The 15,733-nt window shown below is 53.3% G+C and overlaps 2 protein-coding genes across 9 annotated transcripts in view; both read left to right on the forward strand.

Moving 5' to 3' along the window:
* MGRN1 (mahogunin ring finger 1) overlaps positions 1–1,992 on the forward strand; it is a 36,713-nt gene extending 34,721 nt beyond the window's left edge. For 4 of the 7 annotated variants that reach the window (XM_061402503.1, XM_061402502.1, XM_061402505.1 and 1 more), the window contains one exon: positions 488–1,992. In XM_061402503.1, coding sequence (XP_061258487.1) covers positions 488–600 — 113 coding nt within the window. In that variant the 3' untranslated portion in view covers positions 601–1,992. The remainder of the gene's footprint in view (positions 1–487) is intronic. The other 3 variants (XM_061402506.1, XM_061402508.1, XM_061402509.1) reach the window with 1 other exon arrangement.
* An 11,023-nt stretch (positions 1,993–13,015) lies between these two features.
* On the forward strand, positions 13,016–15,577 carry NUDT16L1 (nudix hydrolase 16 like 1). Of its 2 annotated transcripts, XM_061402527.1 has the most exons (4): positions 13,021–13,220; positions 13,303–13,563; positions 14,270–14,492; positions 15,306–15,577. In XM_061402527.1, the coding sequence occupies exons 1-3, from the start codon at positions 13,032–13,034 to the stop codon at positions 14,489–14,491; spliced, it is 672 nt and encodes a 223-aa protein (XP_061258511.1). In that variant the 5' UTR covers positions 13,021–13,031; the 3' UTR covers position 14,492; positions 15,306–15,577. The 2 variants fall into 2 exon arrangements, with proteins under 2 accessions (XP_061258512.1, XP_061258511.1); XM_061402528.1 differs by lacking the exon at positions 15,306–15,577 and having other exon boundaries at positions 13,016–13,220; positions 13,303–13,640; positions 14,270–14,440.
* The last annotated feature ends 156 nt before the right edge of the window (positions 15,578–15,733 follow it).

A 15,733-nucleotide genomic window follows, 5' to 3' on the forward strand; every position in this document is an offset into this window, starting at 1 on the left:
AGGACCGTGCTTGTCTTCTGGGCTGCACGGCAGAGCTGGCTTCCCGAGTGCAGCCTCAGCTCCTAAGAAGACAGGCCCCTCGCTGGGCCCCCCAGGGTTCTTGCTGGCCCCAGGGGCACCTGGGTTTGCCCCTGAAGCTGCCTGGGGCCTACATGGTGTGGCGCCCCAGGGCACCGGTGCCCCGGGGTGGCCTGAACACAGGGGTAGTTCATAGCACCCTGGGGGTGCCTCCCGGGGTGTCCCGGGGCCCGCTGCGTGTGCCCCTCTGCCGGGGGTGCCGAGTTCCAGCTGAACCCAGTGGTGACGGGACAGTGGCCCGGCAGAAGCAGAAAGCTCAGTGCGGGCGTGGGCAGGGGACAGTGGCGGGCACCCCTCGGCTGGCCAGGGTCGCCGGGTCCGCCATGTGCCCCGCTGCGGACATGCTAGGCGGCTGTAGGAGCCCAGAGCCCGCGGGCCGCCCGCTGACCCTCGCTCTCTGGCCCTGCAGGATGGTCCACCTCCATGGAGACTCCCCGCAGCCTCCACATCGCTGGGCACCCCCGGCCCCCACTTGGCGGCCCCAGCCCCGACCCCAGGGCTGCTGAGCTGACCCTGCTCTGAGAGCCTGGCCCAGCTGGCAGCACGGAGCCCCCACCTCCGCCAAGATCCCAGCGCGACCCTGGACCCTCCAGTCTGCACAGCGGTGTGGTCTCCGGCTCCAAGGGGCCGTGTGACCCTCCATCCGAGAGGACAGCTGGCCGTTGCCTCCGCCCACTCCCCTTTTCTACGGTCAACGTGTTTGCTGATGGTACACGATGAAGGACGGCAGCTTTCTGCCCGGGGCGCCGAGCTCTGGGGCGCTCCCCACACGCCCCAGGAGGCTGGTTGCCCACGAGAAGCCTGGATGGGCCTCCACAGCCCCCAAGCCCGTGGGGCCCGTTGGCACCAGTGAACGCAACAAAGCGGAGAATTCAGTGGTGGACCAAGTGCAGCCTCGACAGGAAACGATGCAGGACTCTGGGAGGGCAGGAAGCAGGGTCCGAGTCTCAGCCAATGAAGGAAGCAGTGCCTGTCCCCCACTGTGCGTGTGGCCTCCCCCTCCCCACTGGCCTTGGGGGGCACCTCCCTCAGCTCAGCCGGCTGGGCAGCCATTCCTCCCGCAGGCCCGGCCACTGGCAGTGGTTCTGTCCGGGCCCTTCTCTGAGCCTGGCACCTTCTCAGAGGCAGCCTCGCCCACCTTACCAGACCCTCCAGGCGGGGTTCCACTTGCCGGTGGCACTGCTGTCCCCGGGGGGTGTGATGGGCCTCTGGGCCCCTCTGCCCTCTTTGCCATGTAGACGTGACTTATCATCCCTCCTTGATTCCTTCATTTTGGGGTTCCTGTGGTGGCACCTGCCTGGGGGTTGTGGGTCCCATCTGAGGTGACCTCATCTTTTAAAGATACATTTTCTGGGCAGCAGAAAGGCCGAGGGGGCGCTTGGCCTTAGTGCCCCGGACCAGCAGCCCGTGCAGGGTCTTGAGCCTGGTGGGTGGGTCTCAGCACCCAGGAGCTAGCCCTCGGCCAGCGAGAGAGGGCCCGGCTCCCTGCGGAGCTGCCCCAGGGAGCACGGTCCCGGGGCAGCTGGCAGCCCCGCCCCGGGGCACTCAGGGTGGACGCCATTTCTCTCCGGTCAAGCCTGTGAGCAGAGGCCACGGCCAGGGCAGCCTGCCCCAGCCCCTTGGCTCCCTGCGTGCCCTCCCCTCTCAGCCACCATGTGCTTCTGGGTGCACACGTGGCGATGCACACACACGCACACCTGCACACACAGGCGGGGAGGCCGTGTCCCGCTGCTCACTCCTCTCGCGGTCAGCACCCCAACATCTCACCATCTGTGTTGGTGTCAGTGATTCTGCAGGACAGGGTGCAGACTGGCCTGTCTTGGACTCACATGTGCTATCATTTGACGTACTCTGATTGGCTAGTTTTTGTTCGTTTTTACTGTATATTTATAGTAATAAAACCACGCAGCAGTATCCTGTCCACTCCCTCCGTACCCAGCCCTGCCAGGCTCGGGTTCCCTCCTGGGAGGCCGGGTGGTGTGGGAGCCTGCTCATGGCTGCAGCCCCGGTTCCCTTGTGTCTAAGATGCCAGCAACTTCCAGCTTCCAGGAGGCTGTGAAGACAGCTGCTGTTCCTCTTCCAGCCGTCACCGTGCTGACTGTGGGCCTGGAACAAAGGGGAGGGACCCTCGGACCTCGGCCCTGCCTCCTGAGAGGCTGGTGAAGCCCCAGGCTCCCAGGTGTGCCAATGACATCACCGTACCCATCGCCAGTTCATCCCGCTACTGTGAACCAAGTGCCTGCTGTGCCAGCAGAGGGCGAAACGGGCAAGGCCCCCCAGGAGCCTGCCTTCTGTCAGCGAGACGCCACACAAGTCATCCAAGTCTTTCCCAGGTCTGGGGACCGTTAGGAAGCGAGTTGGCAGGTCATGAGACGGAGCGGGTCTAACCGTGATTGGGGAGGGCTTCACCGAGGAGACGTTCCAGCTGAGCCCTGAAGGCTGCCCCCCGGCGGATGGCCCAGCAGGGACACAGGCCTGGAAAGTGGGCCTGGCGTGTCTGCCTTGAGTGGCCAAAGCATCAGAGTTGGGGGTGTGGGGTGCAGTTTCAGTCTAGGAGCGATCAGAGGCTTCTTGGCAAGGGAGCAGGTTTCTCCAGCCGTCCTGTGGGGAGCAAATTAAGAGGGGCAGGTTTAGCTGCCAGGATGCTGGCACCCAACCGGAACCCCCTGCCTGGCCTCAGCTCCCCTGACTAGCAAGCCTCCCAGTAGGGGAAGGCTGGGCCATGGCATACCCACCACCAGAACCACCTGTCAGGTGGGCCCTGGCTCCTCTGCACACGGTTCCGAGTGGCTCCCCTGGGCCCTCTGAGTCCGGCAGCCTGTCCCTGCTCCAGGCAAGGCTGCCACCCTCGGCTGTGCCTGGTCAGGTGTGATCGCAGTGTGAGAGGATGCTCAGTGTAACATGGGTTCCTGCGTGGGCTGCACTGATGCCCCTGCACACTGACCCCGGATGAACCTGCCTCCTTTGTTAACAAGAGTGCAGCCTGGAGGCAGCGTCCTCTCTGAATTGGCCCCTCCCCTTGATGAGCTCTCCCTTCGAACCCGGTAAGCAGCCCCAGCCAGGCCCTGACCCTGGCAGAGGGCCTCGGTGGGGGAGAGCCTCTCTGTTGCTGTTCAGTCGCTAAGTCACGTCTGCTCTGTGCGGCCCCATGGACTGCAGTGCGCCAGGCCTCGAAGCCTCCCTGTTGGGTGCCCACCCCTGACATCTCCCGACGGAAGCCCACTGTGGACCCAATGCAAGTGAATTTCTGGTGGGTCCTGCCAACCCTCGCCTGCCCTCTGGCCCTCTCCTGCTCAGCCCTGCCCAGGGCAGCCTTCGCTGTGCCCAGTGCTTGCCCTCACCGCACAGCTCTACCGAGCCTGTGCCACGGTGCGCCTGTTCTGAGTGCAGGCTGGGATGCAAATCGGTGTCCACCATGGGAGAAAAATGAAGCTGGGCCAGCTGGTGGAGTGCGTGGCCCCACAAGCTCCAGGGGAGCCCCACTGATGCTGCTGAGCCCTAGCGACCTCCTCTTCCAGTACTGACACCGGGTAAGCAACTCGGGCCCGCTTCCGCAGGTTTTCTGTCATGGACACTGGGTGGGAGATGGTGGAAGTCTAGGGTGGGACCCTGGCTCTCACTGACTGCCGGGTGCCCTCAGACAAACCCCCTTCATTGGAGCCCCAGGTCCCCCCTTAGATGGGGGAGACCCTGTTTCCTCGAACAGTACTTGGCATTGTGGTGTCTGACGTGGAAGGTACTTGGTGTGCTGGGCTTGTTGCAGGAAAAGGGGGACCCCTTCCAGGGCCCAAAAGTGGGCTCTTGTGTAACACTCGGAAATGAATTGTCTGAGGAGACACTCCTGCTGACAAAGCAAGAGACTTTACTGGGAAGGGGCGCCTGGGCGGAGAGCAGGAGGGTAAGGGAAGCCAGGAGAACTGCTCTGCCACGTGGCTCGCAGTCTCGGGTTTTATGGTGATGGGATTAGTTTCTGGGTTGTCTTTGGCCAATTGTTCTGACTCAGGGTCCTTGCTGGTGGCGCACATGTTGTTCAGCCAAGACGGATGCCTAAATTACCATCAGTTCAGTTCAGTTCAGTCACTCAGTCGTGTCCGACTCTTTGTGACCCCATGAATCGCAGCACGCCAGGCCTCCCTGTTCATCACCAACTCCCAGAGTTCACTCAGACTCAAATCCATCGAGTCAGTGATGCCATCCAGCCATCTCATCCTCTGTCGTCCCCTTCTCCTCCTGCCCCCAATCCCTCCCAGCATCAGAGTCTTTTCCAATGAGTCAGCTCTTTGCATGAGGTGGCCAAAGTACTGGAGTTTCAGTTTCAGCATCATTCCCTCCAAAGAAATCCCAGGGCTGATCTCCTTCAGAATGGACTGGTTGGATCTCCTTGCAGTCCAAGGGACTCTCAAGAGTCTTCTCCAACACCACAGTTCAAAAGAATCAATTCTTTGGTGCTCAGCCTTCTTCAGAGTCCAACTCTCACATCCATACATGACCACTGGAAAAACCATAGCCTTGACTAGACGGACCTTTGTTGGCAAAGTAGTCTCTGCTTTTGATATGCTATCTAGGTTGGTCATAACTTTCCTTCCAAGGAGTAAGCGTCTTTTAATTTCATGGCTGCAGTCACCATCTGCCGTGATTCTGGGGCCCAAAAAAATAAAGTCTGCCACTGTTTCCCCATCTATTTCCCATGAAGTGATGGCACCAGATGCCATGATCTTCGTTTTCTGAATGTTGAGCTTTAAGCCAGCTTTTTCACTCTCCACTTTGACTTTCATCAAGAGGCTTTTTGGTTCCTCTTCACTTTCTGCCATAAGGAGGGTGACAATATACAGCCTTGATGTATTCCTTTTCCTATTTGGAACCAGTGTGTTGTTCCATGTCCAGTTCTAACTATTGCTTCCTGACCTGCATACAAATTTCTCAAGAGGCAGGTCAGGTGGTCTGGTATTCCCATCTCCTTCAGAATTTTCCACAGTTTATTGTGATCCACACAGTCAAAGGCTTTGGCATAGTCAATAAAGCAGAAATAGATGTTTTTCTGGAACTCTCTGCTTTTTCTGCGATCCAGCGGATGTTGGCAATTTGATCTCTGGTTCCTCTGCCTTTTCTAAAACCAGCTTGAACATCAGGAAGTTCACGGTTCACATATTGCTGAAGCCTGGCTTGGAGAATTTTGAGCACTACTTTACTAGCATGTGAGATGAGTGCAATTGTGTGGTAGTTTGAGCATTCTTTGGCATTGCCTCTCTTTGGGATTGGAATGAAAACTGACCTTTTCCAGTCCTGTGGCCACTGCTGAGTTTTCCAAATGTGCTGGCATATTGAGTGCAGCACTTTGACAGCATCATCTTTCAGATTTGAAATAGCTCAACTGGAATTCCATCACCTCCACTAGCTTTGTTTGTAGTGATACTTTCTAAGGCCCACTTGACTTCACATTCCAGGATGTCTGGCTGTAGGTGAGTGATCACACCATCGTGATTATCTTGGTCGTGAAGATCTTTTTTGTACAGTTCTTCTGTGTATTCTTGCCACCTCTTCTTAATATCTTCTGCTTCTGTTAGGTCCATACCATTTCTGTCCTTTATTAAGCCCTTCTTTGCATGAAATGTTCCCTTGGTATCTCTAATTTTCTTGAAAAGATCTCTAGTCTTTCCCATTCTGTTGTTTTCCTCTATTTCTTTGCAAATTGATCGCTGAGGAAGGCTTTCTTATCTCTTGTTGCTATTCTTTGGAACTCTGCATTCAGATGCTTATATCTTTCCTTTTCTCCTTTGCTTTTCGCTTCTCTTCTTTTCACAGCTATTTGTAAGGCCTCCCCAGACAGCCATTTTGCTTTTTTGCATTTCTTTTCCATGGGGATGGTCTTGATCCCTGTCTCCTGTACAATGTCATGAACCTCATTCCATAGTTCATCAGGCACTCTATCTATCAGATCTAGTCCCTTAAATCTATTTCTCACTTCCACTGTATAATCATAAGGGATTTGATTTAGGTCATACCTCAATGATCTAGTGGTTTTCCCTACTTTCTTCAATTTAAGTCTGAATTTGGCAATAAGGAGTTCATGATCTGATCCACAGTCAGCTCCCGGTCTTGTTTTTGCTGACTGTATAGAGCTTCTCCATCTTTGGCTGCAAAGAACATAATCAATCTGATTTCAGTGTTGACCATCTGGTGATGTCCATGGGTGTTTGCTATGACCAGTGCATTTTCTTGGCAAAACTCTATTAGTCTTTGCCCTGCTTCATTCCGTATTCCAAGGCCAAATTTGCCTGTTACTCCAGGTGTTTCTTGACTTCCTACTTTTGCATTCCAGTTCCCTATAATGAAAAGGACATCTTTCTTGGGTGTTCTAAAAGGTCTTGTAGCCTGGTGTTATCTATATAAATCCATCCCATAATTGCAGATTTTTTTTCCTTCACTGAAACTTTGCTTGTTGCTCTAATTAAACAACAATAAACTCAATATTTATGTAAAGCAACAGAATGGGAAAGACCAGAGATCTTTTCAAGAAAATTAGAGATACCAAGGGAATATTTCATGCAAAGATGGGCTCAATAAAGGACAGAAATGGTATGGACCTAACAGAAGCAGAAGATATTAAGAAGAGCTGGCAAGAATACACAGAACTGTACAAAAAAGATCTTCACGACCAAGATAATCACGATGGTGTGATCACTGACCTAGAGCCAGACATCCTGGAATGTGAAGTCCAGTGGGCCTTAGAAAGTATCACTACGAACAAAGCTAGTGGAGGTGATGGAATTCCAGTTGAGCTATTTCAAATCCTGAAAGATGATGCTGTGAAAGTGCCGCACTCAATATGCCAGCACATTTGGAAAACTCAGCAGTGGCCACAGGACTGGAAAAGGTCAGTTTTCATTCCAATCCCAAAGAGAGGCAATGCCAAAGAATGCTCAAACTACCGCACAATTGCACTCATCTCACACGCTAGTAAAGTAGTGCTCAAAATTCTCCAAGCCAGGCTTCAGCAATATGTGAACCATGAACTTCCTGATGTTCAAGCTGGTTTTAGAAAAGGCAGAGGAACCAGAGATCAAATTGCCAACATCGGCTGGATCACGGAAAAAGCAAGAGAGTTCCAGAAAAAACATCTATTTCTGCTTTATTGACTATGCCAAAGCCTTTGACTGTGTGGATCACAATAAACTGTGGAAAATTCTGAAGGAGATGGGAATACCAGACCACCTGATCTGCCTCTTGAGAAATTTGTATGCAGGTCAGGAAGTAACAGTTAGAACTGGACATGGAACAACAGACTGGTTCCAAATAGGAAAAGGAGTACGTCAAGGCTGTATATTGTCACCCTGCTTATTTAATTTATATGCAGAGTACATCATGAGAAATGCTGGACTGGAAGAAGCACAAGCTGGAATCAAGATTGCCGGGAGAAATAGCAATAACCTCAGATATGCAGATGACATCACCCTTATGGCAGAAAGTGAAGAGGAACTAAAAAGCCTCTTGATGAAAGTGAAAGTGGAGAGTGAAAACGTTGGCTTAAAGCTCAACATTCAGAAAACAAAGATCATGGCATCCGATCCCATCACTTCATGGGAAATAGATGGGGAAACAGTGGCAGACTTTATTTTTAGGGGCTCCAAAATCACTGCAGATGGTGACTGCAGCCATGAAATTAAAAGATGCTTACTCCTTGGAAGGAAAGTTATGACCAACCTAGATAGCATATTCAAAAGCAGAGACATTACTTTGCCAACAAAGGTTCGTCTAGTCAAGGCTATGGTTTTTCCAGTGGTCATGTATGGATGTGAGAGTTGGACTGTGAGGAAGGCAGAGCGCCGAAGAATTGATGCTTTTGAACTGTGGTGTTGGAGAAGACTCTTGAGAGTCCCTTGGACTGCAAGGAGATCCAACCAGTCCATTCTGAAGGAGATCAGCCCTGGGATTTCTTTGGAAGGAATGATGGTAAAGCTGAAACTCCAGTACTTTGGCCACTTCATGCAAAGAGTTGACTCATTGGAAAAGACTCTGATGCTGGGAGGGATTGGGGGAAGGAGGAGAAGGGGACGACGGAGGATGAGATGGCTGGATGGTGTCACTGACTCGATGGACGTGAGTCTGGGTGAACTCCGGGAGTTGGTGATGGACAGGGAGGCCTGGCGTGCTGCGATTCATGGGGTCACAAAGAGTCGGACACGACTGAGCGACTGAACTGAACTGAACATAAACTCATGGCCAGGGTCACAGCAGGCATCATTAATTGGCCAGGTGAGGGGATCCTATCTAGTGATTATCAATAGTGACCTGGATCTGACTATAATTTTTCTTTTCTTTTAAAGTCAACCAGTCTTTTCTCAGGGTCAACCAGTTAGCGCCTTGGAGTAGAGAAATTCACCAGGGTAACCCAGAACTAGACACAGGTAATTGGCCACAAACCCAACAACTGGATTGTTTCTAAAACTAGCATGGGATCAGGCCTATGATAGAAAAGCATTTGATTTATATGCAAAGGTCCGAGAAGTCAAGAAAACATTTTAAATGATCATACTAGTCAGGTCCAGCATCTTGGGCAAGCTGTCTTATCTCTGATGTCATCTTCTCGTCCTGGGTATTGCAGTTTCTCCTCTGTTTGAGCATCGTTTTAAGGTGACATCAAGTCAGCTGTCCTCTCTATAGACCAGTCCACTGTAGGGGCCTTTGAAAGTGGGAATTAGTCTGAGTCAATTTCCCTTCAATTTCACTGTGCATGAGCTAGTTAAGAGTACCTGATAAAAAGGTCCTTCCATCCAGGTTAGAGACAGTTCCTTAAACTATGTCCTTCTTCAGTCCTGGTTGCAGCTCATGAGACATCTGATCTTTATGCAAAGACAGATTACTGAGGTAAGTTTCAGAAACAAACTTAGGGTGTTCTTTAGGAATTCAATTAAATTTTACATTAATATCACATTACAGCAAAGAACTATCCAGGAAATGAGTCTTACTAGATACAGACCTCCATTAACAAACAGATTTAACATTTATCAAAACATCTTTTTCTCCCTAAAGTTACCCTCATTTTTATCAAATATAACCAAATTAAGGCTAGTTTGTTTGCAAAATAGTTATGCTCTCAAAAATTTGGCCTAACCTGGTTTACATAACCAATTGATCGTAGACTTTTTACTTTGCTGTTAAAGTCTCAGACTAAACTTTTAAAATAAAACCTTTCGGGACTGGGAAAGTCATGCCAAAAGCTTATTATAGATTTCACCTAACAAAAGTAGGTGAATTCTTCCGTTTTCAATGTCTTAAAAATTCCTTGAGATTTCTGTACCTGTTAGTGAGATAACTTCCGTAACTCATCTGATAAAGTTACTAGAAAGCAAGAGTGTCCAATCTCTGGAGGAGTCGGATAGAAAATATAATTGTTATTTGTTTGTAACATCTGATTTTACCAAATTCTTGTCATAATTAGTTTGAAGGGAAGGTTTTCCCTACTCCCCCAAAACAGATTCAAACCTGTGATTTTTTCAGATAGAAACCATAAAAGTTAAATGCATATTCGCTGGTTCATTCAGTCCTTTTGTTAACTTTTGTGAAGTCATCAGGCTTCTCATTAGAATTCTAGGACATATCAGAATGTTAGGAACTCCATATAATGTCTAGGATATCTATATTAGTAAAATTTACCATACATTATAACCTGCGAGGATTTATCACTCATTTGATAATATTTCCCATGTAATTTAACCAACCAAATAAACACAATTCGTTTAATACCTCTATATGGGATGTTTCAGGGGTGCTCTGAAGTACCACAAAATTAACTAGAGATCAAAAGAACTTCAACAGAATTTTATTTAGGAAGTTTTGTCAAAAAAATCAATCAAAAGGGTTTAGAACATTTGGTCAGATTCAGTCAATGCTGATGGGTGTATCATTTAGCTTGCTGAGATGTCACAATAGGTGTATATACCAAGGCTCAAGAGCTAGTGAAAGTCGACTCCGTCATACTGGACCTAGTTGGCTCTAACCAGTTTTCCTATGGCTGTGTCATTCCTAACAAAATCCATTTATCCAACTAATTATGATCCAATTTTAGAAAATCCTGATCATGTATAACTCTTTTCAGTATTTTTATACCTTCTACTAAAGACACATCTTAGTTTCCCTAAAGTATTTTCCACAATGAGGTACATTTCTTGTTGACAAATTTGTATCAGAATAGTCTTCTTTGACCTCTAAACCTATAGTAAGCTCCAGTACTTTGGCCACCTGATGTGAAGAACTGACTCACTGGAAAAGACCCTGATGCCATGAAAGATTGAAGGCAGGAGGAGAAGGGGACAACAGAGGATGAGGCGATTGAATGGCGTCACCGACTCAATGGACATGAGTTTGAGCAAGCTCCAGGAGTTGGTGATGGACAAGGAAGCCTGGCATGCTGCAGTCCATGGGGCTGCAAAGATTCGGACATGACTGAGCAACTAAACTGACTGAAACCTAGGTACAACAGAAATATTATACATATTGATGGATGTCTGTGTTACCAGGTATTAATTTAATACTGAATATTTCCCACTTCATGTGAACCTGGAATTCATTCAGTTTATTTTAGAATTATCTGATTTGTAAGCTGCTTACTTTTATTTAAGTCAATTAAATAGAGCTCATTTACAAATTAATCTCAAAAATGTTATCCAGAAACAAGGACATGCCAAGACATACACATATTCAGACAGATACAAGGCAAGATCTAGGTTCATTTTCTAAACTTAGTCATGAATTATACATTAAGATATAAAATTCACTAATTTATAAATAACAGTTGGAATATATAAATTTTAAAAAGACTTCTTCCCATTTTTCCTCAGTCTCAGGAGTTAGAGATGGTCTAGATAAGTGTTCCTGAGAACCCTGGTCTCAAGACACAGGGAAAGAAAATCAAGTTCTAACAAAATGGCAGCAGGTCTAAACCAAATGGTAGCCACACAAAGCAAAATGGGCATCACAAATCAGAACACAGAACATAAAACACACACGTAGACCTGGAAGTTCTCATAAAACACTCCCTTAAATACAAGATTACAGTTTCTAAGAAAACCTCCTATAGAGACACAGAACTTCAGATCCAAGTACTAACAGAGTAAATGAAAATATCTCAGGTCTTCAAAGATTTCAAAGGGAGGAAAGGAAGCCAGGTTGAAAGAAGAGGGGGGAGGAGGTGGGAGAGAAGGGCCAAAGGGGTGGCCTTATAGACGTCTCTTGCCACCTGCAGATACCCAGGCCTTACGGGGTTTTACCCTGGGCTTCCAGAGAAGGGGGGACTGGAGCTCGGCCTTAACAGAAACCAGACGGGAGTTTACCCTGGGCTTCCAGAGAAGGGGGGACTGGAGCTCATCCTTAACAGAAACCAGAACAGAACAGAATCAGAATTCGAGTTCTCTGCCAAGAGGAGGTGATCAGTCTCCAATCCTCAGCTCACGTTGCGGCCCTTCGACCAGATTCCTGCTTCCAGGACCAGGGGCCTAGAAAAAAAAGAGTAGGATAGGAAGGGTTAAGGAGAGGAAAGAGAGAGCAAAGGGGAGAAAGGTCAGTAAAGTCTCTTGTTCCTTAACCCGTCAGGGCACTCTGGCCAGTTGTCCATGTCAAGAGCAGAGCAGAGACAAAAAGGTCCCAGTTGCGGCCGCTGGGTCTGGTCCATCGGCAGGCAAGCTGGTCCCTGAGTACCCCAAGTGGTCAGGATGTCAGTTGCAGCAAAGGAGTGCCGTCCAGAGTCGCTATTTGTTGCAGGAAGAGAAACCCCTTCCAGGGCCCAAAAGTGGGCTCTTGTGTAACACTTGGAAATGAATTGTCCGAGGAGACACTCCTGCTGACAAAGCAAGAGACTTTATCGGGAAGGGGCGCCCGGACGAGAGCAAGAGAGTAAGGGAAGCCAGGATAGACTGCACTGCCTTGGGGCTCGCAGTCTCGGGTTTTATGGTGATGTAGTTAGTTTCCGGGTTGTCTTCGGCCAGTTGTTCTGACTCAGGGTCCTTTCTTGTGGCACACGCCTTGTTCAGCCAAGATGGATGCCAGTGAGATGGATTCTGAGAGGTGGTTGGACATGTGGTGTCACTTTTTGACCTTTCCCGAACTCTCCCAGTTGGTGGTGGCTTATTAGTTTCCTGTTCCTTACCAGGACCTCCTGTCCTAAAACAACTCATGCAAATAGGAACTATGGTGCCTGACCAGGGTGGGCAGTTTCAGTCAGTGTGCTTCCCCTGCCAAGCTGGGAAGCTCCCTGCCCGGGGATTTCAATCACTTTTGCCCCAACAGGCTGGGCTTAGGGAGCCCCAGGGCTCCTCAGCATGCACCCCCACCCAGTTCGGAGCTGAGAGTGGACTGGGACCATGGGCCCCACTGTCCTGCTCTTCTAGAGGCAGGCCGACGGCAGCAACCTTGGATTCCAGTGTTCAGCCGGTGGCAGAACGATGGGGCTGGCATGCCTGCAGGGGAGGATTCGCCCTGTGGTGCCAGGGCTCAGCTGAGCCCCCAGAGGCCGGCGCCAGTCGAGCCTGGAGCTGGCGGCGGGAATCCCGCAGGGCGGCGCTACCGGGGGCGCTGGGGGAAGCCCCGGCGCAAAGTGATCTTGGGACTTCTTCCCTCTTAGGGCGGGTAGGCTGAGCCTGGACTCCGCGGGCGCCGCCCCCGCGCCGGGGATCCGGCGTCCGCGCTCCATTCGGGTGAGCTCGGGCCGTCGGGCCTCTGGGGCCCTTGGTCCGCTCGGGCCGTGGGCGGGGCACGCTCTGGGCGCGCGGCTATTGGGCGGCGGCTAGGGCGCGCGCCGCCGCTCCCCCGCGCACGCTCCTTGCGCCTCGCAACGACGCGCCGGGGCGCCGCTACGGCTGTGCCGCGACGCGCGCCGGCGATTGGCGGAGGGGCGGGGGCCGGGGCGCGGCTGCCCGCGGATTGGCCGCGCCGAGCGGGGGCGGGCCGCGCACGCACTTATGGGGCGGTGTCCGGCCGCGGGCGCTGGTGCCAAGATGTCGGCGGCGGCGGTCCCGGAGCTGAAGCGGATCAGTCGGGTGGAAGCGATGCGCCTGGGCCCCGGCTGGAGCCACTCGTGCCACGCCATGCTGTACGCCGCGAACCCGGGTCAGCTCTTCGGCCGCATCCCCATGCGCTTCTCGGTGCTGGTGAGGACGCGGGCGTGCGGGCGGCCAGGGAACGGGGCACCGCCGCTCGGACCCGCGCCCGTGACCCGGCGCTCCGTTGCAGATGCAGATGCGCTTCGACGGGCTGCTGGGCTTCCCCGGGGGCTTCGTGGACCGGCGTTTCTGGTCGCTGGAGGACGGACTGAACCGGGTGCTGGGCCTGGGCCTGGGCTGCCTCCGCCTCACGGAGGCTGACTACTTGAGCTCGCACCTGACCGAGGGCCCGCACCGCGTCGTGGCGCACCTGTACGCGCGGCAGCTGACGCTGGAGCAGCTGCATGCCGTGGAGATCAGCGCGGTGCACTCGCGGGACCATGGCCTGGAGGTGGGGCCGCCGCCCGGGCCCCGGGCCCCGCCCCCCGCCCCGGGGTTTGGCTCTGGCCCCGCGGAAGGCACCGATGGGTAACACGTCTCCCTGAGGGTTCCCTGGCCGGGCTGGGAGGGTGACGCTGTCTCAGCTTCGGGGTGGGGAGAGGGACCAGGGGCCGGGTAGGGTGGGAGGCGGGCCGGGGCGCCCTCGGGGCTGTGTTCCATCTGCCTTGCTGCCTGCCATTGCCAATCCTGGGAGTGGGGGCGTGGGATCGGTGGGAGGCTGGGAAGGGGCGGTGCCTGCTCCGGGGGGTGTGAACTGCAGAGTACAGAGGTCTGGGTTCTCGTGGTGGGGGCACGATGACTCTTTCTAGTTGTGGGTTTCATCGCCTAGAAGGCCTGGGAGTGACACTTGGGGTGTTCGGGATTCATCAGGTGGAAGAGGGAGCATGGGGTCTGGACTGGGGGCTTCCCGCCAGGGACTGAGGGCTGGGATTTGGGGACGGGGTACGTGCATGGGGGCGGGGGTTGAAACTCGCTGGGGGAAGGGAGGGGCTGCACTTTCCCGAGGGAGCCGGTTGCCCCCCACCCGTGCCGGGGCCTCACATTATGTCCTGGGCAACCTGGCTGCCCTATCCCCAGCCTAGTGGCTCACCAGCTCCTCCTGCAACGGCCCTGCCGTCCCCAGACTCCTGGTCCCAACCCTAGTCTCCTGTCCACAGGTACTGGGACTTGTCCGTGTCCCTCTGTACACCCAGAAGGACCGAGTCGGGGGCTTTCCCAACTTCCTGAGCAACGCCTTCATCAGTACGGCCAAGTACCAGCTCCTGTTCGCCCTCAAGGTGCTCAACATGATGCCAGAGGAGAAGCTGGCTGAGGCTCTGGCCGCTGCCACAGAGAAGCAGAAGAAAGCCCTGGAGAAGCTGCTCCCGTCTTCCTCCTGAGGTGCTCCTGTGCCCTTTTGCCCCTGCCCCACCCCCCTTTCCCAGCTCTATCTGCCTGTGGGCTGTGTTCCTGCGGGCATGTCTTCTAGCATGTGCTACGTTTGCCCCACCTGACTGGGGAAGTGGGCATCTTGTCACTTCCAATGCCCTGAGCAGTTACTGGGGGGTGGCCTGGGCACACCCATGCTGAGGCTCACTCCACACATCTCACTGTGGACTGGGGGGGAGCCCAGAGGCTGTCTGACTGCCCGTGGGTGCATGCACAGGGCCCTGGAGAAGCTGGTTTGTTCTCAGGGCACTTTTGTTCTTGAGGAGGCTACCGCTGGGTTGACTTTTTCCTGCATCCTGCCCTGAGCCAGCCCTAGCCTGAGCTAGGAGGTGACACTGTGAACTCTGGTTGTTAGCTTTACTTGTGAGTTTTCAGAGCAGCTGTACCTCCTTGGGTCTGGTCCCTGTGGACAGGCAGGGCCGTGGGGCCCAGGTGTAGAGGAGCTGCTGGGGGGACAGGGAGGCCGTGTGTTCTTTGGTCCTGGCTGCAGGTCCGGGGTAGACGCAGGAGGTGTCCCTTCCCTGCTTCCCAGGGACTGAGCCTGAGTGGGGCTCTGGGCCCTTCAGCGTGGAGCCCAGGCTGCCTGCCCCTCCCAGGCAGGGTGCGGCCACCTCCCTGTGGTTACTGTGGCCCTGCGTGCTGTGGACGCTGGGCCGTGAGCCTGATCCGGTGGTTTCTCCATGGAAACGGACAGGCCTTCCTCCTCTCTCCCGGTCTGGGTGGCTCTGCTCTGGCCTGCTTTGAGAGCCTCCCCTCTGTTGGCAGCACGCTATGCGGGCGCCCCCAGGAGACGGTCCGGCAGCACCAGCTGAGCGTGCAGTGACAACAGCGGAGCCCCCGGGGCAGGAGGGTCACCACTGGTGGTCTCCTAGGTACGGGAAGACTTCTCAGTGAAGCTGACGGTTTCCGTGGTACCGGCCTGGCTGGTAAGGACAGCAGGTTCCTGGCCCTGCCTGGGCACCCGCCTTGGAGCCTTGGTGCAGCGCTGGCACGTGTGGGCAGGAGCACTGGCTCCGTAATAAAACACCTGAACCTCATTCCTCTGATTTTCTGGGGCGCGCTTCACTCGCTAGGTAGCTCTGTCAGGAGGGGCTCTGCACAGGTGGTCCTGCCGCAGGGCCAGGGATGGGGCAGCGGAGGTCACCCGGACGCTGCCCTCCCCTCACTGTGCCTCATCAGCCAGGACCACAGGC

Source organism: Bos javanicus, chromosome 25, assembly GCF_032452875.1.
Source record: "Bos javanicus breed banteng chromosome 25, ARS-OSU_banteng_1.0, whole genome shotgun sequence".
In the NCBI taxonomy this organism is placed as follows: Eukaryota; Metazoa; Chordata; class Mammalia; order Artiodactyla; family Bovidae; genus Bos; species Bos javanicus.

What these genes read in the sequence shown, in the direction of transcription:
- NUDT16L1 (XM_061402527.1), top strand. Translation starts at nt 13,032, where the DNA reads ATGGGGCGGTGTCCGGCCGCGGGCGCTGGTGCCAAGATGTCGGCGGCG. An exon ending in CCATGCGCTTCTCGGTGCTG is followed by an intron (nt 13,221 to 13,302) that starts GTGAGGACGCGG and finishes GCTCCGTTGCAG; the next exon opens with ATGCAGATGCGCTTCGACGG. An exon ending in CGCGGGACCATGGCCTGGAG is followed by an intron (nt 13,564 to 14,269) that starts GTGGGGCCGCCG and finishes TCCTGTCCACAG; the next exon opens with GTACTGGGACTTGTCCGTGT.